General features: G+C 37.8%; 1 protein-coding gene across 3 annotated transcripts in view; it reads left to right on the top strand.

Annotated features, from left to right (window-relative positions):
- Positions 1-17,934, top strand: part of CEMIP2 (cell migration inducing hyaluronidase 2) — a 58,420-nt gene extending 40,486 nt beyond the window's left edge. For all 3 annotated transcript variants that reach the window (XM_013194513.3, XM_013194515.3, XM_048049670.2), the window contains 14 exons: positions 173-301; positions 1,998-2,086; positions 4,317-4,448; positions 4,954-4,989; positions 5,700-5,855; positions 8,122-8,299; positions 8,861-9,076; positions 9,859-10,067; positions 10,597-10,782; positions 11,974-12,193; positions 12,788-12,886; positions 14,018-14,166; positions 14,921-15,027; positions 15,657-17,934. In XM_013194513.3, the coding sequence (XP_013049967.3) occupies positions 173-301; positions 1,998-2,086; positions 4,317-4,448; positions 4,954-4,989; positions 5,700-5,855; positions 8,122-8,299; positions 8,861-9,076; positions 9,859-10,067; positions 10,597-10,782; positions 11,974-12,193; positions 12,788-12,886; positions 14,018-14,166; positions 14,921-15,027; positions 15,657-15,853 (2,103 nt within the window). In that variant the 3' untranslated portion in view covers positions 15,854-17,934. The remainder of the gene's footprint in view (positions 1-172; positions 302-1,997; positions 2,087-4,316; positions 4,449-4,953; positions 4,990-5,699; positions 5,856-8,121; positions 8,300-8,860; positions 9,077-9,858; positions 10,068-10,596; positions 10,783-11,973; positions 12,194-12,787; positions 12,887-14,017; positions 14,167-14,920; positions 15,028-15,656) is intronic.
- The last annotated feature ends 7,305 nt before the right edge of the window (positions 17,935-25,239 follow it).

Genomic DNA, 25,239 nt, shown 5'->3' with positions numbered 1-25,239 from the left:
TATTTTGATAAGTATGTACACTGTGTGCAGTTCGGAGTATGTTCTTATTTGCTTCATTAAAAATCCAAGTTCTTCTTAACATTCACTTATTTTGTGATTTGTAAGTTCTGATTTGTTTACAGTTAGTAGTATCAGACTCTTATAACTTACGCCATTCTCTCCTTATTTGCAGGATGCTGGAATATGGTATTTGTTCCACAGGATTGCTACAGGAGACTCTCATAGTTTAGCCATTGAAACCAAGTCAGAGCTCACACCACTAGGAATCTTCTATAACAACAGGGTTCATTCTAATTTTAAGGTAATGTACTGTCTCACAAAAACCAAACCAAACCAAAAACAGTTCTTAATTTGTACATATTTTATACCAGGAGTTGTTTGCTTAAATTTTGAGGTGGCTAAGTGATGATGGATTCATGCTGTGTTTGAACCACATGATTCTATGTAGGTATTGCAGAAGAGTGTGTAACCAGTATATCCATAGTTTCTTGACTTGTCTGAAGCACTTACTGTGTTTAATATCCTCTTGAAGTACATACAGCTAAAATCAATTAATAGTGTGAGAGAAATATATATTTTTTTCCCAAAGTAGCATTTCATATGCTACTCTGTTATTGATGGCCTTGCTGTGGAGAAAGCTGATCCTCGAAGTACTGAGGCTTATTACAGCTGTGATTCATCTCATCAATTCGTGGAATGGCTGTGACTTGCTTTCCTGAGTCTCTAATGTACAGTAAGTCAGATGTCTGCAGTCTCTAAACAGAGGTTAAGCTTTCTGTTGCCATCAGGAGCCCAGCAGCAGCCCTTTGTTATAGAGTTCTCAATCCAGATACAGTCATTCAGTATTTATTTACTAATGGGACTTGGCTGTCTCTTCTACATTCTGCTAAGTGAAGTTAACTGAAATCCTTAAACTGATACTTTTGCTTAGAATCTAGTTGCTGTCCGTATAAAAATATACATGATATTTTCTAAGCTCTCTACATATCTGTGTTTGTAAGCCTGGAGTTTACCTGAGGGGAAGGGCTGGGGAGGAAGTATCAGTATAGGTTAATTTGTTTGATTGATTTAACCTAATGAAACTGATTTTGCTTGATAAGTGTATATCTGGAATAGTAAGAAGTGATGCATTGCTTCATAGCAGTTATGTTAAGAGTGTGTCTGGAACTTTAGGGCTCTTGTTCAGATTGGAATTGAAAAATACTGAATACAAAAATGCATTGTAAAGTAAAGTGTTTCAGCTATATGGTTCATTATCTTTAAACATGGATAGCAGTTTGTGTGCTGAAATTACATGTCAACAGAGCTGACTCCAGGAGCAGATCTGAGGATCTACTTGTGTAGATCAAATCTACTCATGTAGCACTTAATTCTAATGATAATTTGGATCACAGATCAAGGTGGCTGCTGCTACTTGTATATGTAATTCAGGTTAAACAACACAAATGTTTCCTTTTGCTTTTTTACTTTCTCAAGTACATTATTTCATACTGGATTATTGAGTTTCAAGTTGATGATGCCTGGGCAAAAAACAGCTTTAGTGGTGAAGATAGTTGAGTTTTAAACTAAAATAGAAAGCATTTTTGCACAGCAGCATTTTTTTTTTCATTAGTGGCATTTGTGAGAATATTTTGTATTCACCACAAGATTGGCTTCCAAATTTTCCAGAACAGCATCTGGAAGTAAGTGTAAAACTTCAAATAGTCAGATGTGAAAAAAATCTGAAATGAACTTTAATGATTTTCCATCACTTTTTTTTTTTTTAAACCCCAGGCAGTTCTTTTCCTGGGATTTTCAATTACTTTTCAAAATTTGCATAGATAGATAGTGCTTTTTTCCTTAGACAATTTGCCAGTTAAGTCCAAGCTGAAAGATCTAAGAGTCTGTAGTAAAGTGTATTGAATGAAATGTAACTTTTAAATTTTAGAACTCTAATGTTTACTGTCTCTTTAGTGTTGTCCAGTATGAAATTTCCCCCCCTTTTTTTTTTTTTTAAGGCTGGTTTGTTCATTGATAAGGGTGTTAAAACAACTAATGCTAGCGCTGATGATCCCAGAGAATATCTTTGTTTGGACAACAATGCAAGGTAAAGGATATTGTCTTACAAGTGAGTGAAAAATGGTAAAGTTCTGAGATTGTTTGTACATTCACATGAGGAAAAGCATTTTTAAAACACTATAAATAATAAATGAGCAATAAGTTCATATGTTTTTTTTTCCTCATCTGTGTGTCTGTTTGGGAGCAACAAAGCATGTTGTACCTTAAAGAGTTGGCTTTTCCTTCTAAGACCTTGGCCAAGGTAGTTTTTAGCCCTTTAGAACTCGTAGGTTTAACCACACTCTGCTGTCATGCTTAACGTATGTTCTGGAATTGCTATTAAAAGTAAAACCTTATTTTAAAATCTGCGTCAGATTTATGGCTCAGTTCTAAATAATTTTTAGGAAAAGGCATACTAGCAGTAAGTAATACATCCGTTTGCCTTTCCTACTGCTGAATGCTTCCTGCTGTGCCTTCTAGACTTAGAGATTGTAGTTCAGTGGTATAGTTTTACTGAAGGCTATTTGTTGAGATTGTACAATCAACCACATAATCTTTAGTTTACAAAGTAAGAGAAAATAGTGGAGAGTCTAGGAAAAATTTAGGTTATCCTATGTTTGGTCTTGTCCTGTGCTTCAAATAAAATAGCCTGGGTTAGTGGTCATATATCAAATTACGAGGAAAATATTGGATAACTGTACCCATCAACATTTTATTATGATAAACAAGCATTAAGACTGAAAATGTAGTTCATAAGATTATCTGTATTTCTGATGGAGCTTTGTTTAGGACGGGGATAGTTAAGTGATAATTGCAGTTTCAAAGAGGAAAGATCCACAGTTTGGTGATACTTTATGCTTCATGCCTTGGAACTAAGAGGTGGTTAGGTTTAATTGTTAAGTTTTAAGTGAAATCCCATATAATCCCTTTGGATTGCCATTGGTCTTAACAGGTAGTCAAGAAGCATTTAAGGGAAGCAACAAGCCATGTCCGAGCCTGTAGTGTGTTGACAGGTCATCAAGAGGGGATGCAAAAAATTGAGTTTGAGATGTGGTTCATCTTTCACAATAGCCAAAGAATTTATGAGGCTCCCTGTAACTACATTAGACCACTAATCATGTAAACAAACTGGAAGAGTTAAAATGTTAATTTAGCAGCCTTATGCTGTCAGAAAACAAACAAACAAAACAAATCACCCCTTCTCCCTTTCTCCCTTGCCCTCCAAAAAGAAAAACACCAAAAAAAAACCCTACACCAAAACTTCCAGAAGCCTAGATTGTGATACCACAGATCCAAACTAGGGTAGAATGTGACCATGGTAAAGGGCATATATTTGCTCAAACTGCGTTCTTATAAAGATATATATATATTTTAACATGTTACATCTTATGTGGGATTCTGGGCTTATTTTCTGACAGCTTCCACCAGTCTTTAATCAGGCTGTTCCTTTCTATTAGCTAAAATTGATACTAGCTATAAATTACCATATGAGGCCATCTTGACTGCAATACAGAGTATCCGGGTTAAAATAGAAAAATTATCTCATGTGTGCTCAAATTAGATAAGGAGATGAGTGGCAGGAGAGAAGCTCAGCAGAAAATCTGGAGTGCTGCTTGACAGTGGACTCAACATGAGCCAGCAGTGTGCCCTGGCAGCCAGAAGGGCAAACTGCAGTGGGGGGTGTGTTAAACACAGCATAGCCATCATCCAAAAAGGATGATTCTCCCACTATATTTAGTATCGGTGCAGCCTTACCTTGAGTATTGCGTGCTCTTCTGGGCTCCACAGTATAAAAAGGATGTTAAGGTCCTTGAAAGAGTCAGAGGAGGGCAACGCAGCTGGTAAGAGGGCTGGAAGGTATGTCTTGTGAGGTACACTTGAGTTGTCCAGTCTGGAGAAGGGGTCAAGAGGTGACCTCATTGCTCTCTGCAGCTTCTGAGGAGGGGAATGGGAGAGAAAGGTGATGGTCTTTGCTCCTGGCCACTGATGACAGGATGCCTGGGAACGGTAGAAAGCTGCACCAGGAGACATTCAGACTGGATATAAAAAAAAGTTTTATGTTCCCACTTCATGGCACACCAAAGAGGCTTTTCTGGGAATGGATAGCTACAGATGCACATGGTTTTGGCTTCTGTCAGTCCTAGCATGAAGCAGAGTTGATTTTACCTGTCAGATAAAAGTGGGTGTTTGTCTTTCAAGGTTTCTCAGCTCAACATATTTGACCCATATAAAACAAACAGTATTTTTATATTGAGTGTTTGGGTTTTTATCTGTCACAGGTTTCGACCTCATCAAGACGCAGACCCTGAAAAACCCCGAGTTGCTGCTCTGATTGACAGATTAATCTCTTTCAAAAACAATGATCATGGGGCCTGGGTCAGGGGAGGAGATATCCTTATTCAAAACTCCGGGTAGGTATCCAGAAGCAAACAGCTGCATGTTGTTAAGAAGTTTCCCCTGAAGCTGTTTTTATGAAATCGTCCTACAGGGTTATGATGGAAGATTGAAGCTTTTATCTGGGAACTGCTTGATATCTTCCAGTGCTTTCACAACAATCCACTGCTTTAAAAGAAGCAAGGTTTTACATGATTAGATGAGAACCTGTCTTAATGGAAAAATTAAACTATATCTATAACAGAAGTCTAGAAGTCAGTTGAAACCATACATTTATACTGAGATGTCTGTGGTTTCTTTGAGACTTTCAGGTTTCTACTTAAAATATGTAGAAATTTGTTTTGTTTTGTTTTTAATCAGCATTTTTATAAGAATTACTTGTGAGTATTGGTGTTCTCTAAATTCCATTAATGCAAAAACTCAGGCTTTCTTCAGCACATAGGAGGATGTGTTCTTACAGCGTTTTGTTGTAGGATAGTCCAGAAGATGTAACTGAAGCTTGATTGATGAACTTTCTTTTAGGTTTGCGGACAATGGAATTGGTTTGACATTTGCTAGGTGAGTACTTAAGCTTCATCTCTTCGGTGTTTTTTGCTTAAAAGTTGAGAAAAGTAATGTATATAAGTCAGTTAAAGGTAATGAGTATACTTTCATAAGGATACAGTTTCAGTTTGCTGCCCGTTTCCAGTGGTACAGAAGATGTTATTAAAGCTGTAAATTGACATACCTGCCAAATTTTGCACTTTATTCAACCTGTGTGCTTTACACCACTCTTCATCAAGAGGGTTATGTTTATTCAGGTCTTTTTGGTATGGTATGATGCCCTAGACAGTTTTGATTTTTTTCCTCCTAAACAATTCAAGGTGAGTAAAGGAAAAGAAGCAGTGAGTGTTAAAGTGAGCAGAGTCTCATTTTAATGAAAAGGAATCAAGTACCTTGGGTAGAACGCCGAAACTGCTGCCATTTAGGTTGTGACAAGCTGTTTCTACAGTTGTGGGAATGGGCTGTAACGGAAAGAGTGCTGCACTACAGGGAGAGACAGAAAATGTAATGCTCAGCTCTGTGCAGGTGTTTTTAGCCTTTCAAACTGTAGTAGACTGTAATACCGTTAACGGTTAAATGTATTGCTCTGTGTATTACAAATAAGGTATAGACTGCTTTACTTTATGAAGACTACTACAAAAGTAGGAGTAGGACCATGCCTTCGTGTTTTCATCTGCTGTAAAGTCTTGGCTAAAAGACTCTTATCTCTGATGTTGCTTTGATAGTGATGGGAGCTTCCCAAATGATGAAGGTGCCAGCCAAGAGGTATCTGAGTCTCTGTTCATAGGGGAGAGCAAGAACTATGGGTTTCATGGTGGTCAAAATAAATATACAGGGTCAGGAGGAATAGACAATAAGGGACGCACTCTGCCTCGAAATCGGTAAGTATGTCACGAGTGAAGGAACTAATATGTCAAAAGTGTTGTTTGTATCAGTTATAAACACCCTTCTTACTTGAAATGCAGGGGGCATGAAGATTCTATTTAAGGTGATACTCCCTTTTTGTTTTGAATACTTTGCATGACAGTTGTCTTACCTTTTTTTCTGAGGCTGTTTTCATTTTTTGCTGCTGCAGGTTAATTTTCCTTAGCAATTTAAGTTATCCTGCTTTAATGAAACCGTAGTTTATTATCATTAATGTGTTAATATTTGGGCCTGGAAGCCAGAAAGAAAAAGTTTTCAGGTAAAGGGAATTCTAGGGTCAATTTGGAACTACCAACTGCAGTCTATCTGTAACAAATACAAATGTGTGACAGTGATCCTTTCCTTCTCCCTGTGGATTGCTGGAATGCTTGTTAAAAATGGTGCCAGGCCCTGCCCTTGCTGCAGAACATGAAAGACATGAGAACTATATCTCAGCCATCCTGGTTTTGTGTCACTTAGCCATTTAGAGCAAACAACTGAATGTGGTAGTGATACTTGAGGTAATTTGTTGTAGCTGGGCAGGCTTACGGAATGGTGAAGGGAGATCTGGAGGTCATCTGGTTCAACCACCCTGCTCAAGTAAAGCCACGTACGGCAGGTTGTCCAGGACAATGTCTAGGCAGCTTTTGAAGATCTCCAAAAAGGCAGACTCTACAGCCTCTCTGGACAACCTGTGCCAGTGCTCAGTCACCCACACAGTAGAGGAATGCTTCCTGATGTTCAGAAGGAATCTCCTGTGTTGCAGTTTGTTACCACTGTCTCTTGTCTTGTCACTAGGCACCAATGAAAAGAACCTGGCTCCATCTTCTTTTACCCTCCTTTCAGTTATTTATAGACATGAGTGAGGTCCTGCCATGATTCTTCTCTCCTCTAAACTGAACAATCAGAACCCTCTCAGTCTTCCACTACGGGGAAGGTGCTCCAGTCCCTTCATCATCTTTTTGGCCCTTCCTTCTTTGTCCAGTACCTCTGATATGTCTTCCTGGTACTGGAGAGCCCAGACCTGTACCCAGTATTCCAGGTGTGGCCTTACCAATGCTGAACAGAAGGGAAGAATTGCCTCCCTCAGCGTTCTGGCGACATTTTGCATAATGCACCATTAACCTTTGCTGCAATGGCACATTTGTGGCTTGTGTTCAACCTGGTGTCCATTAGAACCCACCGGGCCTCTTCAGCAAAGCAGAGTGCAGTGGTGCATGGGGTTGTTCCTCTCCAGGTCCAGTACTTCATGCTTCTTGTTGTTGAACTTCATGAGGTTCCTGTCAAGCCATTTCTTCAGCCTGCTGAGGTATCTTTGAATGGCAACATAATCCTCCAGAGTATGAGCAACAGTCTCCCAGCCTGCAGACTAGCTGAGGCACTCTACCCCTGTCATCTAGATCATTAATGAAAACGTAAAACAGGACTGGACCCAGTGTTGATCCCCGGGGTACACCACTGGTTACTGGTCTCCAACTAGACTCGGTTCTACTGATCGCCACCCTCTGGGCCCCGCTGTTCAGGTGGTTTTCAGTTCTCCTTACTGTCTGCACATCCAGCCAATACTTCGTCACCTTCTCTGTGGTGATTTTATGGAAGAGTGTTAACAGCCTTTCTGAAATGTGGGTAGACAGTATCCACTGCCCAACTGCCTTCCACCCCACCCCATCCCCCCATCTACCAAACCTGTCACTTCATTGTAGAAGGCTTTCAAGTTGGTCAAACATGCCTTTCCCTTGGTTAATGCATTGTGACCACTCGTGGTCACTTTGTTCTTCACATGCCTGGAAATGGTATCTAGGATTAGTTCCTCCATCACTTTCCCAGGGATGGAGGTGAGGCTGACCAGCTTGTAGTTCCCTGGATCTTCCTCTTTGCCCTGCTTAAAGACAGGAGCGATATTTTCTTTCCTCCAGTGTTCAGGCACTTCCAATTACCATGACTGACCAAAGAGAGGATGATATTATTCTGCTTTGTTTCCCACACTGGAGAAGGAGCGCATTTGCAAATGGACAACAATAGCTCTTCTCATCTAACAGAAAAATTCAAAAGGGCATGGGAATTCTAGGCTCATTAGATAAATGCAGAAAGAAGATTTCCTTTACCAGGATATAACCTGCAGGTCATTGTATTAATGTTGCATTCTTGTTTCTTGTGAATGAGTGAACATGTATTTCTGATACAGACTTAGGCTTGTCATGGTTTTTGTTAGAGGATGCTGTAAATATTTATTTTTATTAACAGGACATTTCCAATTAGAGGTTTTCAAATTTATGATGGACCTATTCACCTTACCAAGTGCACATTCAAAAACTTTGTGCCAACTCCAGACAGATTTACCAGTGCAATTGGTTTCTTGATGAAAAACCCTTGGCAGATGACACCGAAAAACAACATATCTCTTGTGAAGTTTGGTCCAAGTGTAAGTTTATTACAAATTTTCTTTTACTTTTTTAGGTGGCTTAGATTTTCTTCTTGCTGTATTTAAAATAATCATCTAAGGCCCTGTGGAAAAGATGTCCAACTCTTCCTTATATCCCTACTCCAGAGTATCTCTTGACTGGAGGTCACCCGAGGTGTCCTTCGTCTCCCAGACAAAAAAACTAATACCAAGGAATATGTAGGATGGTTTGCATTAATGATCTCTTTTATAGCTAATGATGAAGCTGAAAATAAGTTTTGTAAGGTCTGGTGTATGCTTAGTAATGAATTTTCAGTTGTAACTACTAACACAGTTCAGAAGTAAGAGATGGCCTGAACCTACTAAAATTGCATTGCTCTTGCCTGAAGACTTTTAATCAACTTTGTCAAATTCCTGTGTTTCTGCAAGCATGTAGGTGTTAATCTGTGCTTCACCTGGGAAAAAGGAAAAATATATTTTAATATTTTTATATTTTTAAAATATAATTTTATATTTTAAATAATATAATAATAATTTTAATATAATTAAAATATAATTTTATATTTTAATTCTTGTTACCAGGTTTCTCTAAAAGCCTTCTTTGGAAAACCTGGTCCCTGGTTTGAAGAAGGAGATCTGGATGGTGACAAGAACTCAATATTCCATGATGTAGATGGTTCAGTGACTGGTTACAAGGATACCTATGTGGGCAGAATGGATAACTACCTGATTCAACACCCCAAGTGCATTAATAATACAGAATGGAATGGAGTGATTTGCAGCGGGACCTATGCACAGGCTAGTATTACTCTGGCTTCTGTTTGAGACAAATCTACACTATGCACAAGTTGTCAGGGAGAAGTGAGGTGAAAGAAGTGCAAATTCTTCATCTTTGGATTTAAAGAAAAGAAAAATCTTTAAAATTCCTTTAAGTTAAAAAAAAAAATGCACATTACAATTTTTGGCTAGTTTTGTATACCACCTTCCCTTCAGCATGCAAACTGGGAGTACAATATTAGATGCTGCAGGGTAAAAACAAATGCATATGTTGTGAGTATGCATGCCAAGAGTTCCTTGTTGAAGTCCTATCTATTAAAATATTTTTGTATTGGAGGTGTTTTCTTCTGCTGGAGATTCCTGTGTTTTGTTGATGGACTGTTTTTTGAGGTGTGTCTTTTTTATTATTTCTTTTTTAATGAAGATGTTAAACACCACCTCTTGAATATAAGTCTCATGCAGTTCTGGTTCCTGTTCTATATGAGTTTGACCAAGTACTGTAGTATTACAAAAACACTATTTATTTTTGTTGCTGCTGTTGTTGTTCCCTCCTTTTTTGTTTCTTTTTTTTTAAAGTCTGTAAAAATCCCCAGTATTTTTTTTCAAATAGGGTTCTTCTGGGGGAAAAGAAATATTTCTTCTGAGAAATATTTGCATATTGCATAGCTCAAAACCTCACAGTGCAGGAGTTCTGCTGCAATAATACACAGATTTCGCTATTTCCTTTAATTTCTTCTTGCACTGATTAAAACACCACATCTAAACCTTCCCTCTTTCTTTTCCTCCTCTTTAATATTACATAGGTCTATGTCCAAACATGGAATGGACAGAATCTTTCCATGACTATTGTACGAGATGAGTACCCATCCAATCCCATGGTTCTTAGAGGTATTAATCAAAGAGCTGTCTTTCAGCAATACCAGCCAGTAGTGATGCTCCAAAAGGGCTACACAATACATTGGAATGGAAAAGCTCCAAATGTCACTTACCTGTATCTCATCAACTTCAACAAGTATGTTTCCATTCTTTAATATCATTGAACCATAAGGCAATAATTAAGTAATGTCCTGTAGAATTAGCATGTTGAGAGTTTGTAATTATCAGTCAGACTGGATCTTGAAATTACTATTTTTTTAATTACAAATACTAAAGTATGAAAAGCAGGAGATTAAGCAAAAAACCTGTACCTAAAGTTAAAAATACATCCAATGTGGTGTCTTTAAGGAAAATCCTTTGGAGGAGAAAATACATCAAATAGTGAAGTTCATCAGAACTGAAGTTGAATAGTTAGGGCATCTTGCTTTTGATGTCAGACAAAGTAATTAAATGTCTAAAGAATAAAATCAAATATTTCCTATGGGTGTCCAAGTTACTATAATATTTTAATGAAACACTTTAAGTAGAGGAGGGAAGAAAGATGTTCTAGTTGGGGTTGTAGGAGCTTTTTGTGTTCTTGTTACTTGTTTTTCTGAGTGATCTGCATGCTGCACATCGTCACGTGAACTGCTCCTGTGGTGAATTATACATTTATTTTGTTTCAGGAATGACTGGATTCGTGTTGGTCTTTGTTATCAACCAAATACAGATTTTGTTATAGTACTGGAAACCTTTCAAAGGAAGTCATCTGCTTTGTCAAGCAAGATTGAGCGCTATGTGCCTGTATCTTCAATTCTGGAGCTCGAAAAGAATCGATCAGACAAGAAGTTTTATTTTGACAACAGTACTGGGTAACACCTTATAACTTGACCCTAATGGAAGGTGTTTAATGTTAAAAGTGGTCAGTTTGACTTCAGTAATAGCAACTAGTTTAGACACCTGTATTAGAGGAAAGCTGTTAGAAAGGAGCCCAAAGGTGCTTTGAAAGAATACTTTGTGACTTTGAATCTCCAAAATAGAGATGGCTGTCACTGGAGTACTTTCCCAAGAGCACCACAGTTCCACAGATATTTCCTATCCCACATCAGGAGAAAACATGGTATCAATGGGGCTGCAGAAAAGTACCTTGCAGGAAGTAACTTCAAAGTCTTTAAAGAAAATTCATACATTCTTGTTCAACTTCTGAGAAGTTTTCTGTTACAAGAATGTTTTGAAAAATATGTATTTCTGGAAATCTCTTTTCAGCCATGTGAATAGTATTTAAAATTCCTAGTCTCTTTCGAAATTATTTCTGTCAGGAACCTACTGAGATCCTTCTGACAGGTTTAAGGATATGGTCAATGTTTTCCAAAATAAGTCCTACATACATCACTTGTGTGTTTGAAATTTTTGATTCTTAATGTATAAGCAAATGATTAATAAAATACTTTGTTCCGTTATCTGTGGTAAATGGGCAGATGAATGTAGCTTTTTGAAAGACATATATGGAAACCTGTAGCTGGAAACAGCTACAGTGATAACAGTTAAATATATAAAAGAATTATTGTCAGTTTCTTTGCAGTGGTAGCATTTATGACCACTACACTAAATTGCATTTCCAGGCATTCACTTAGCATGCAACAGTCTAATTATATTATCCATTGCTGGTAGATAAAGATGAATATCCAAACAATTACCAGTGGTATCTATAAATATCTATGATCAAGGAAAACATTTATGCTGTATATTTTTTTTGTTTGTTTGTTTGTCTTTTTTTTTTCCTGAAAGCCTCTATTTTGAGGAATGGCTGTTCTTTTCTGGACATACGCATCCATAGTGATATCTCTTTTAATTGGTGGGGATTTCAGATATGTCTGTGGGGACTTCTTAACTCTAGTAAGCTGTAAATATTTTGAAAAAGTTTGAACAATGATTCAGAAGTAAATAATGTAGTTTTTCTGCTTCTCAAAATCATGAAATATAGCTGCTGAGGTTTAACATAAATACATATCTTTCTAGTAATTTTTCTATATTCTTCCCTCCCCCCTACCTTTTTTGTGTAGATTACTGTTTTTATTTCTTCAAGCCAAATACAATAGGGATGGTCACAGTTATTGCTCATCTCAGGGATGTGAAAGGATCAAGATTGTGACCAAAGATCCAGCAAAAGGAGTCAGTAACTGCATGGCAAAAGCTTACCCAAAGTACTACCAAGGACCAACTGTCATAAAGCAGATGCCAGTAAAAACTACTGTACCGTGTACAAAGTGTGGCACAACTCAGGTAAAATACAATAGGCAAAAACTTGCATCATCTATATAGTTGGTGTTACGTTCTACTCACGTTAAGGCAGAGTTTCAGTTTTTCAGCACAGAATTTGCAATGGTCACATTTTTTATCTCTTGTACGCTAGAAGGCAGGGAGGCTCTGTAGCATGGAGTTTTCAATTTTTGCTCTTTGAAAAATGCTGCTACTTATTTGTGTTTTGCTCTGTGTGCTTCGGAGAAGGGTCTCCATGGCACGGGCAGATCTGACGTCTTGAGCTTCTGTATCATCTGTGCTCACATGTAGGAAAGCTTTGCTGTGGAGACCTGTAGTTCAAGGCATACTATTGGCCAGCCTTCTCTTTTGCAGGGGATTTTGCTTATTAGCAAAAACTTGAAATTATATTTTCTCTATGCAAGCTGAGAAAAATACTGAAAGTAAAGAATAAAATAAATTACACTATTTATATAACACTGTATTTGTTAGCATTACTAGTAACACAAATACTGTCACAGTGCTTTGGAGCATAAGCTGTCTTGCAAAATTTATGTTATGATAAAGTGTTGATGACATATGCATATGAGTAATTAAAGTGTTTTGTTTGATATCTAGATGGTATTCACCAGTGATCCTCACAAAAACTACCTCCTTGTGCAGATTAATTCATCTGGTAAAAAAGACTTAAGCAGAGGTCAGCAAGCATTTATTTTTGTAAGTATTCTTTTTTTCTTTCTTTCTTTCTCTGTAGCAGCTTTTATTACAACAGTTGTTCAGCCTTGCATAATGCTGAGCTCACTTTTCTTCACCTGAATAAAAAGTGTTGGTTCGTGGTCTGGAAAACAATCAGAAAACTTGTGTTTTAACCTCAGAAAAGGAAGCTACAAAGTCCTCCTTTGTGTATTCAAATCCTTTGCAGCTGGAGAGAAATTGTACTGGTAGGAAAAAACTTTAAATGCTCAGATTCATGTAGAAACCTGGATGGCAATGCATTTATTGTTGGCAGTTTTAGGAAAAAAAAACACAAACAAACACAAAAACACTTGTTAGTTAAATCCACGTCGTCAAATTTATTCTTAACAGATTAGTGGTTTAATAGGATGAGACATTTAAGTCCCTAAGCAGTTTTGCTAAACTTCTATGAATTCTATGAATTCTTTAGTAATTGACATTTTGAAGATTTTGGTATTTGTTCTGATATAGTCCTGGTAAATCTAGTAATGTAGAACTGTATAAAATATCCGCTTTGATTTTTCTGTTCAGATGCTGAAGGAGACTTGCATGTGATTGAAGATAGCGTTTGTAGATAGGCTTACACCACAAAGCTTTAAGTTCATTTGTGACTTTAAGTTCTGCAACATCAGTGCACTAGCCTGGTTGAAACAGTGAAACTCTTGAGTTCTTTAGACAGCTGAATGTCACGAGTAGTATAATGTTATCAGCTGCAAACTTGTACAGGAATGTGTTCTCTGTATCCAGAGCAGTAAGAATGCAGCATAGGAGGACAGAGCACTGAAACCATGCAGCCACAGAGACTAGTTAACTGCACTACTGCCAACAAGTGTGGATTTGGTATTTGAATGGTAGTTTTCTGAAGCAGGTAGTAAATCACTTGAAATTTGACTGGTCTCCATGTAAAAGCTGGTTTCCATACAATTTCAGAAGTCCTGCTGAAAGTTTCTGCTTGTGGGGGAAAAATGGAGAACTGCTAGTGAGAGGAGAGCATTTCTATTTAGAACACTTGTGGCTAACCTGATGTAGGTTAACACTGCAGTATAACAGCTGATGAATTCATAGTAAATTTAAGAAAAATGTTTTTTCTCTCCTGCCTCTCCTCCCATTCAGGTTAATGACACTACGTTTTCCTTCAAGGATAATGGTATACTTATTGTTGTAGTTGATGCTTGTGTTGGCACAGTGTCAGGAAATAAATTATTTTCTGGAGAGGACATTAAGCGTGTAGGTGGATATTTAAAATCGGGAATTCCACAAAGGTACGTGTGATGAGCATTTATTTCTGATATGTTCTGCAAGATGTAGTTCTCCTCTCTAGCAAGGATTTAACTAATGATAGTTATGTAGTAACGCTGAAAGTGGGCAAAACATGTATCAAAGTTGAGGAAAAAGGAGAAATATAGGAGCAATTTAAGAGACAAATTCATTTGAGAAAACGAAGAAGCTCTTTAGATTTCCCAACATTGCCTGTCTTCCAGTTCAAAAAGAAACTAAACATCATGTTGTAACACCTCTTCGCTTAAAACAGGAAGAACTTCTGTTTTAATAAGGTTGCTTAACACTACTGACATGAACTGTATGACAAGATATCAAACTAGCTGGGAATGACTTTTCTCCCTATCCAGGGTGAAAATTATTTGGCATTTTAAAAAATTATAAAAAGATAGTGTTAGGAAAAAGAGTCTAGTTTCTAATATTTCAGTTTTGGGTCAATAGTTTCACTTGATTTTTTTTTCATACAAAAATAATTGGAAATGTTATTTAAAGGATTTTGAGTTAAATATACAAGTTTTATATATATATATATATAAATATATAAATATATATATATATATATATATTCTAGTGGATGCTTTTCTAGGTACTACTTTCCAGAGAATTTTGTCTGTCTCTATGTACAACCTTACCATGAGAACTCTCAAGCAAGTGGACTATAAGGCCAGCTAGCTGTAAAGTATATGGAAAAACTTCACGGTTATAACCACTGCTGTCTCTGTACTGTTTCTGATGCAGATCTGTAGTTCTACTGAGCACAAGAGGCGACGTAGAAATTCCTAATAACTTATCAGAAATCTTAATGTCCCTGGGGACAGCCAAACCACCTTATCTTCAGAGCAACGGTTGGTGAAATTTTTGCATGTTTCTTTGACACTACCTAGAACCTCCTTGGTCTATGTTTGTTTGCATGATGGGTTTCTCATGTGGGCAGAAGTCACTTCCCGTTGCCCAGAGGGCACTGTGCAAAGTTTATTGCAAGCAGGGAAGTGACTAGCAGTTCTGTGTACCTGGATTACAGAGAAAGCTGCAGGCTTTTTTTTCTAAAGCCTTTATTTTGTCTCACACAGCAAATCTGGGGAAATTGCATTCTATTTTTAAACAATCCCTTGTGCTAGTCTATTATTTTCTGTTGTAACAAAATGTGAAGGTAAAGATGAGAAGCTTTGTTGGTATTTTGTGGGATGACACTTTCTACGGACACCATGGGGCAGCTCTCATCCCTTCAGAGCTGTGACACAAGTCCTCTGTGAGAGAGCAGGTTTTATAAATGTCAGAGTCTTTAATACCGAATAACAATTAAAAAAAGTTTTAAATTGTTATTTGCCTGTTAGGTGCATGTGGTGCTGAGGCAGGTTTAATATACTGAGTAATTGGCAAGGGGAGGATTTTGGAGGAGCGTGCTGCTCCCCTCCTGCCCAGATGTGTATTGCACTTGAGCTGTTTTTGTAACACTGAGCTGTTTTTGTCACAGGAAGCTTGGCCTTTCTGGGTTTCAGAGGCACCTTTAAGCCATCCTGGATTAAGCTGTTTACCAGTCCTGCTGGGCATGGGCTAGTTCAGATAGAAAAGTATATCCCTTTGCAACTGGAAGAGTATGGCTGTGCCAGAGCAATCAAGAGCCGACGGAAAGACCTCGAGCTGCTGAAGAAGGCTACAAGAGCTCATTAAAGACTAAGATGTACATAAAAACTGAGGAAGAAAATGTGAACTAACTTATTTTTAATTTATGGCATTTTAAACTATATTGTTATCCAAGTAAATCATGTTATTGTCTGTCAGACATTTGCCAGCATTGACCGCTTGAATGCCAGTCTGTGCACCTTCTAGTTGTACAAAATATGAAAGAATTTATTAGTATTTGTATAAACAGGTTTCAGAGATTTTTCAGATGTTTGTATTTACTGTAAACAGGTTTTTTTGTTTAATACTCCTTTTGTATTTAAGAGGGTGTTCATAAAAGCCTTAAACTTTTGATAGCAGGTGTTGGTAGTGCATCTTGGATTACTTGAAAGATTAATGTTTGTCTCCCTAAACAGCTTGAATTGATCATTATAACTTAGTTTATTTGCATTTTCCCTCTGCTGTATACATGTTTTCGTGACAGTTTATTTAGCAAGTAAGCTCAGCTACATTCTCAAATTGCTTTCCAAGGTGTTTAAAAAAAAAACAACAAAACAATTCCTTTTATGCATGCAGCTGGACTCGAGGAGTCTTAACTGCAGTAAAATTTTTGATTTGCTGTCCAAAAGGTGGAGAGGGGGGATTCGGAGATCCAGCCTGGGGCTGGTTGGGGATTGTGTACTGTGCAACAGAGTTTAACAAGGCTGTGTGTATGTAGCAGCATGACAGAGAGCAGAAAATGACTGCCGTTCTTTGGGATCACTGCTAACTATTCACCCCAACATGCACAGGAGTCTGTTAAGAGTTACTTCATCAGTTCATCTGGCTATTAAGGCTGGGTACAGCGTGATTTCAGCTTTTTCTTTTAAAGCTTTTAACCAGAATGACAAAGCTGAGAAATTTGTTACTCGTGGTTTGTTATGAAGCTAAGCTTCTACTCCTGACATGATTTCTAAGGCTATCCCAGCTCTAAATTTTGAGTGAGTGGAAAGTGTTCTCAGTTCATTCAGTCATGCAATATGTTTTGCCTTAACTTTGATTTTTTTAATATAATCATTTTGATAAATCCTATTGATTTTGTATTAGGTCTGTTTGATCTCTTTTGTTTTGTTTGCAATTATCGGACCCTTTCTGCAGAGAGCGTGAAAATCATTTAGAAGAACTGAGACACAGATGCCCATTTTCAGGATCCTAGTCTTTGAAATTTAATTTCAAAAAGATGCATTTCATAATAGGGAATAATGTGTGCCGTGGAGCTGAAATGTTACTATAGTTCTAATAAAACTGACATAATTCTTTCTCATCATATGTGTTCTCATTCATTCTAGCTGGTATAATGTATCTACCATCCAGACATTCTTTGTGCTTTGAATTTAAAATGGAGTGGATGTTGGAAATGAACCTTTCACTTGTCTTCTCCAAAGACATTGAAAAACTGGGGATTTTCTTCTTGTGTGTGTGTTGTGTGCCTTAACGGAGAGGAGGCACAGTAACACACCTATTATTCTGTTCAATTAAAATATGCTACCTCAGTACAATTAAACTGCCTGGTCTAATCCTTTTTTTTTTTTTTTTCTAAGTAAGAGTGGAGGGGAAAGGAGCACAACACAAGAGATGAAGTTAACAAACAGATGACTGATTTTTTTATTGTAAAACCAAGCCAAATGGATGGTTATGTATTTCACAGTTGTTTTGATGCACGGTTCTGTCATAATGTTTTTTAAAAAAAAGGTAAAAAAAATGTTAGGGATAATATGTGGTAAATTTTTAAGACTAGCTATAATGTTTGGTATTACTAATGCAGGACAACGTGATTTATGTGCTCTGAGTGCAGTAGCGGTAGTGTTTGGGGATTACAATGGTCTTAAGACTTCCACTGTTCTGATCTGTGGATAATGCTTGGCAAAGAAATACTGATCAGACAGTGACCTTCAGGCTTGTGAAGTTGGCCATTATTTATGAGATTCTGCTGTTCTAAGCCATCTTGTAAAAATTATACTTGGAAATGTCAAGGCTATTCCAATGTAAAGCATACTGATGGACAATTGGACCTGAAGTTGAAGTGCCAGCTTTTGTGTAATTTAAAACATTTGATAAGTAGCATAAATAAATTTTTACATCTGACAAGACTTTAAAATCTTGGGTCTCTTCTGTTCTTGTATCAAGTAACTTTATATAATGTGCATTGTCTGAGCACTGTGAACTGTTTTATGGCAAACACTGACAGACCTGTGTGGTTTGTGTGTGTTCTACCCTTCATTTAGCAAGGAGTTGGAAATACTCAAAAAGGACCTGCTAGTGGTGACTGAACCTATTTGCCTGTCTCCAAAGTTTGTGGGCTTAAAGTCTGTCTCATCTGCTTTGCTTAGAGTCTTTTCAGCGTGGATGTTCTGAACCAAGTAATACACTGCAGTGTTGTTACCCATGCTAGCCTACAGGAGGGAAGGCTGAGGGGCATCTTCACCATGTGTATAAATAGCTGGTGGGGGAGAAAAGATGGAGCCAGGCTCAGGCTCTTCTCATGATGCCCAGTGACAAGAAGAGGCAATGGGCAAATACAGATGTACAGGAAATTCCATATAAACAGAAGAAAAAACATGTATTGTGAAGGATGGTCAACCACTGATAAGAATTGCCAGAGATGCTGCGGAGTCTTCATCTGTAGAAGAACAGCTGTGGCTGACCTTACTTTGAGCCATGTCTCCAGAAGTGGCTGGCTGGGCAGTGCTGAAGCTTTATACAGTCAAAATTACCAATGCACCTGTCTTCTGTTTTCCCAGTGTACCAGTTACCACAACCTGCAAGGACTGAGCTGCACCATTTTCACCTCATGCCTGAAAGTCATAGAGATCTTAAAATTGCGGCACCTGTGCCTCAGACTTGGTCTAAAGGCATTGGAATGTCTTCTCCAGGATAAGGATTTGTATAGGAATTGAATTCTTCAAGGAATGGACAATATTGCTATTCCTTACTAAAATGGTGTCTTTTTGCAGTAAAATAAAAAAAAAGGTAAAAAAATTTAAAAAATATATCAAAATTCACCAGTCTAGGAAAGGAGGGGTAGTTTAAAGCTCAAACATAATGTGTTAAATCTTAAGGCACATCTAGGTAAGAACACATCTATGTTCTTGCTCTGCAGGCTAGTGTCTGCATTTTATCTTGTAATTCTTCTAAGGTTTTGAAAACAAACAGAAAACAACATCAACAATAAAAATAAACTTGGAGCAGCGATCAGAGTAAGTATGCTATCAGTAAAACATTCCCTCTGGCCACCGCATGAGGGGCTGTAGATCCTAAAGCATTGGGATGATGTCAAGGACATGCTTTAGGAAATGGTCAACTTAGTTCTGCATATTGTAGGAGTGCAGTGGCAGCTGTGGCTCCAAATAACTTCTTAGTCAGGACATGGAAATAAGTTTTCCTGTTTGGAGCAAACCTTATGAGGTGATTTCCTCCACTTCCACTCAACTTTTCACATTATGTAGGATAGATGTACATCTGAGGACAGTCATACAGCTCTGGCTGAAGAGCCCAGTCCACCAAGTTTGATGATGACTGTATCATATCACATTGGTCAAAGACGATGATAAAATGTGTGTCATGGCTGTATTTGTTTGATGTGAAGCTTTAACATATGTATCCCAGTGTCCAAACATGTACCAAGCGCAAAGAAAAGCAGTAATTGCCTAACTTCAAAATTGCATACATATGAGCTTTTTCTGGTAATTACTTTTTCACCTTCTCTGGTCATACGCATTGGGAAGGTTCTGGTGCTTCTTACAGTTCACAAGAGTATTTTTCTTTTCTGTTGTCTGGTGTTTTTTTTTTTTTTCTCTCGTGTCTTTCGTTGGTTAAACTTATAAAATAGTACACAGTGTTGAAGTATATAAGGCTACCTTTAGTTTGAAAAAATTTAAAAGGGTTTTAATTGTCTGGCCTGGGAGTACTACAATTTTCTATAGCAATTACAACTTCATGAAAAAAAAAAAAAGGTTGTCTGGAAGTTGACTTACATGACTGGGAATGGTGAGACTGAAAAGTCATAGAAGTCCGTCTCCTGTGTATTTAGTATTATTTTTTTTTTCTATTGTGAAGATTTTCTGAAGAAATGCTGAAAAAGTCACTCTTCGAATACAATAAAGATAATCTGGGAATCTCCCAAGATCTGCCTAGCCTTTTTTGATATGATATCTTGTCTGCTCTTGTGTCCTTCCCTCAGCCCATGCTCAAAAGATTCAGAGAGAGGCTTGCACTTTTCTTGAAATGTTCATGGTTATCACGTGCGGTGTGCTAGTTAGAAGTTAGCTTAGTCAGATTGTGGAGAAATCTCAAGGTAACTGTTCTGTTTAATCTTTGTCCTTAAAGGCTGAGTCTTTCAGTTTTCTGAGTTCTATTGTATTTAAAAATATAAAGCAGGCTGAACTGTCAAGCCTGGGAGAGGAATTCTTTGTTTCATCTTTGTCCAAGTTGAAGGGGGGGGGGTGTGGGGGGGGTGTGGGGCAGCTGAATACACTTTTTTTTTTTTCTATTTTTTTTTCCTGATGAACTGTTCTTAGAACACACAATGGCCTGTCTTCATATATGATTTATTCTAAATGGAACGTAAAAATGTAGTGATATTTCAGGATTATTTTTGTGTGTGGAAGTTTACAAGTAATAATGCTGAGCCAGAAACAGAAATATTACTCTCTCGTGTGCCATATTTCCAGTAACATTTTCAATGGACACACTAGGATCAGCTCAGGGTATGTTTTATAATATCAGTAGTTTTCAGAGATGGGTCTCAGACAGTGATGTCATCTTTTTAGTATCTATGAGGTTCTTCAGGAGAAGATAGTTGTACTCCATCTGCAGGGTGTGAACTATGACCTAATAGTGTTCTTCCATCTCTGATGCAAATGATGACTGTGGCACATGTTTTCGGTAATAGCAGACAACACCACGCTTAACTGTGGTCTCATTATTTCTATTTCTGAGAAATTATTCTATGAGGAGCATCACTGAGTAGTACACACCGCAGATTTCTGCTTTCAATGTTGTTTTTAATAGTAAATCTTCTAAATCTTCTACAGGGTTCTCCTTATTCCTTCCCTTTCAGGCCATTATGCTTGGGATGCTGCTCTGGTTAATTATCTTATTCCTTTAAAAAATTCCATTTTTTATATTCCCAATGTTTTTCCATGTGTGGATTTTTCTAAGTAATCATCCATTATTTTTCTCCAATAGTTCTTTTTCCAAAGCATCTTGGGCAGCAGTTCATACCTGTCCTGTTTTCCCACCCTTTTAGTCTATCCAGCCTCACTTGAGTTTCAAAGTGAAATCTTATTCTTTTAACAAAACCATTATCCAAAATAAACTTTTCTTTAAATTTTGCTGTTTAGCAACATGTTTGACATTGGACAGATGCATGGAAATTGCTTTTGCAAACAAGATTCAGGTGTGGGGACACTCCTCATGTCAAACTGAAGGAATTAAAGGCATAGCCTTCTGTAAAAATGTTGATCTCCACTGCTATTTTTGTGTATGGTGCTGCTTGCTGAGTATCAAACAGAAATGGAAGTCAGGGTGGGCTTAGGTTCTTCTATAGGTATTCTGTCGAATAAGCCTGATTAAATGCTTTGTGGTTCAGCGTGTACAATTACAAGTACCAATATGAAACTTAGAAATGTTCATGTCCACTCTTTATAGGAATAATGATCTGTTTTTTTGGTGTATATTTTTAAATTTTAATTATACTTCAGTTTCATTACTTTCACACTTAAGTCATTGTGTACTCTTATTTTTTCCCCTAGGACAGTTCTACACAGACTCCATGACATCATTGTTAATAGTATCATACAAGCCAGTTTCTAAAATGAAGTTAAATTAGGTTCACACTAATAAGCATATACCTAGCAGTTACTGCTTATGCAAGGAGGAAAACAGGGTCTTAAGTCAAATGCAAAGTTTCTATATTAGCATAACATGTGAGTGTGTAAATACCTATTAAATACGTATCCAAAAGTAGATCTTAGAACTGCAAAAATATTTTGTGTGTGTGTGTGCAAATGGTTCCTATGTTTGCCTGTGAATGCCTGATATTCAGGATCTATGAAAAAGTAAATGACATCGCAGATTGTCAGGAATCTATACTGAAGTTGTTAAGGAATGTTGTTGGAGGGTCCCAGGACAGAAGTCTCAGCACAGAGCTTAACAGGGAAGCAGATGCTCTGTTATAGGCTGCAGTGTGCTGTAAGCTTGAGTCAAAATCATGTATTCCCTCTCACAGGTGGAACCTATAATCACTAAAAACAAGAGGTGAATCTGCATCTATCGTTAACCAAATTCCAACCAGACACCTAAAAGACACTCAAACATTTTGAGTGTTGATTATAAACATTAAGAAAGCTCAGAAATGCTGTCAAGAAATGCTGAATTTGGTCAGATCAGTGGCATGCTGTTTGCTAGAATATACCTGCAAACATATGAAATGAGATGATATTTCTCATTATTCAGAGACACAATAACATAGGTACAGGCAAATCCTTGGGCTCTGAAGAAAGTCACTACAAGATTGACATATCCACATTTTTTTAGACTTATAATTCCATAAATATTTAACCTTAATCACCTACATGAGCTTAAGTAGTGTTTGAATATGTGTACTAGGTGTTTTTTTTTGTTTTGTTTTTCTAGAGACTTCTTGCAGAATTAATTTAGCAATATGTACCTACAGTGAGTGTTTAATTCTGCTTTTCTCTTTGTGGTCTGTTAACTTTGGCTTTAACTTCTACTTCCGGCAAACCAAATTATTGTAGTTCATCATTCCCTTTATAAAAGTAATGAACCAAACTACATGCAAAAGAGCCATCGAGATTTTCCAGACAAAAAACAAACAAACAAAAAAACCCCAACACTCTCTCTCTCCCAGTGTACCAGGGGATAATGAGGAGTGTGGGTTTTATCTTTCCTATCATTTATATATTTGCAGTAGTATAGCTTATTCATTTGGTGGATAAACTAGTATGGATGAAATTGTACAGCTTTTTTTTTTTTTTTTTTTTTTTTTTTTTTTTTTTTCCAGAAGAAAAGCCTTTTCTGGTACCATGAAAATGTAGTCCACATGTACATACATCATGTGTTAGGAATGAGGTACCCAGATCCTATGATATATAGAGGCTGTACCAAAGTACGTGCAGGAATCACAGACCATGCAGAAAGAGAGCTGACTCATCATGAAAGAGGACAGATTTAAGAAAGAAATGTCCATAAGTGCTGGTGTGATTTTTCTCTTTCAGACAATGTATGTCACAAACAGGAGTGGGTTCCCATGCAGGAAACAGCTCTTCCGTAAAAGGAGACAGGGAACAGAGAGTATTAGGCCAAGGCAGTGGCAGAGCAAACAAAATGAGTACAGAGGCTACTGATTTCCTTCCTCTGTCGTGCCACAGCATAATTTATTGCAGAGCTGCAGAGAAGCAATTACTCCAGCTTTCAACATGGTTGTCACCTCTGATTCAGAGAGAGAGCAATGCACGTTCTCATCCTAACAGATACTCAGATCAAAAGGTACCAGCTATGGAAAAACAAATGCAGGCAGCTGAATATATTTGTTATCAAAATAAATTTCCCTCAGATATTATCAGAAAAGGGAAGTTATCTTATTAAGAAATTGTTCAAGAAAAGATTAGCATGCGGCTATAGAGTGTTTCAATTGAAGGAAGTTACATTTTTGTGCCTCCAGTTAGCTAATGTTCATGAAGCAAGAAGTACTATGATGTGCAAAACCAAAACCTACCCCTACTGATTTTGCAAGCCCTGTCAACAGATGTAGAAAAAGCCTGCAAGCTCATATCACACAGAGAGGGAACATTCACTAGCACCCACAGGCAAAGCAGAGGTGTCACACCTGCAAGCCAGGAGTCAGTGATAGAAAGGATGTGGCTGCACAGCTCAGAAATAAGAGAGTCTGTAGCCAAATCTTTTTGAAGTGGAACATTTTGGAGTTCAGCTTCCTGAAGCATAACTTTTCTTGAGCCCTTTTGGAACATTAATTTCCACATGGTATGTTAGGTTTGTTCTCATTTGCAAAAGGTGTTTTTTTCTGAGTCTGGGGTAGAGCCTGCAGCAGAGAGTGAAAGAATCCAGCCTCGGAGGAGCTGGTACTGCTAGGGTGTTTGCAACTCAGGTGTGCTGGGACCCAGAGAGGCAGGGATCTCGTATTGCTTTACTGCTTAGCACCTCTCCAGCAGATACTGCAGACTCTTGAAAAGGTCTCCCTGCCAGGCAAGGCAACAAAGAACGTTTTGCCATCACTATAACTGATTAAGGTGAAGCTGCTATAATAAAAAGGGGGTCACTTTAATTAATGGGTTAATGTGAGCCTCTAAATTGAAATCCTGTTGGAGGGAATTAGAATAACCTCTGGGTGAACTTAGTTGGAGCTATCTGCCAAGCTTCGCATGAAGAAATGTAAAGCGTGGGTTGTTGTGCGCACAGATGAAAAGAGTATCTTGGGTGGGAGCACTGGAGAAATGAAGGAAGGATTAAAAGACAAAACTGGAATTTAAGAAGAGATTTTACTTGTCTCTTAGCTCCTACTCTGTCTTGAGTATTGTTCCAGATGTCCCCCCCTGAAAATCTCCAACAGATGTCCATCTTCAAACAAAAACCTGGAGCTTAGCTATGGAGTAAAATCTGGGGCTAAGTCACGGTGGTTCTCAGAACAACTGAGAACTGTCATTTAATCAACCAGCAAAGGCATTTTCAGATAGCTCTGCCATCTCCCTCCTGCCATTTTACACAGTAATTAAAAACACAACAGCAAAACCTCAGAAGCTGCTGCCTCCTAGATAAGCTATGGCAACAATGCATTGGAGACTAGGAGAGACTGACCTTGGTTGGGAGGCAGAACTCCATTTTTTTTATTATAATTATATATATATATATATATTTAAGTTATGCTTCCACCAGAGCAGCAGCCATTAGTCTGTGGACTCTAAACAACATATCTGCGTGGTAATGGAGACAGCTTCAGTCTCTCAGTGCCAGCCTGAAAAGTACAGATAGAAACAGAGGACAGTAACTGCACTGGGATATTTTGTGCCAGATGATAATTGCAATAGTAATCGAGCTGTAGCTGACCCTTGGCCTCTGCCTGCAGGGTGGTTTATTCCTAAACCAATGCCTATGTAATGTCTCTAAATACTGCACAGGGGCTAAGGCCCCATGCATTTCCTGGCACGGCACATCAGAAGGAAGTGTTCCCATCTTTGTCACGTGAGCTCTTTCTTCCTCGCCTGCTCGAGTTCTTCCTCCCAGACCAGTTTTTCTCCAGATGTCAAATATCTAAAGTTCATTAGTCAACAGTAGTTCAGCCTTAAACATCCATTAGATGTTCTTCTCTCTCTTCTTCTTAGTCATTGTGGTTTCCCACACCCATTAAGAAAAAAGGC

This window comes from Anser cygnoides, chromosome Z (assembly GCF_040182565.1).
Source record: "Anser cygnoides isolate HZ-2024a breed goose chromosome Z, Taihu_goose_T2T_genome, whole genome shotgun sequence".
Classification (NCBI taxonomy): domain Eukaryota; kingdom Metazoa; phylum Chordata; class Aves; order Anseriformes; family Anatidae; genus Anser; species Anser cygnoides.
Note: the sequence above shows the minus strand (reverse complement) of the source record. Positions and strands in the feature narration are given on the sequence as shown.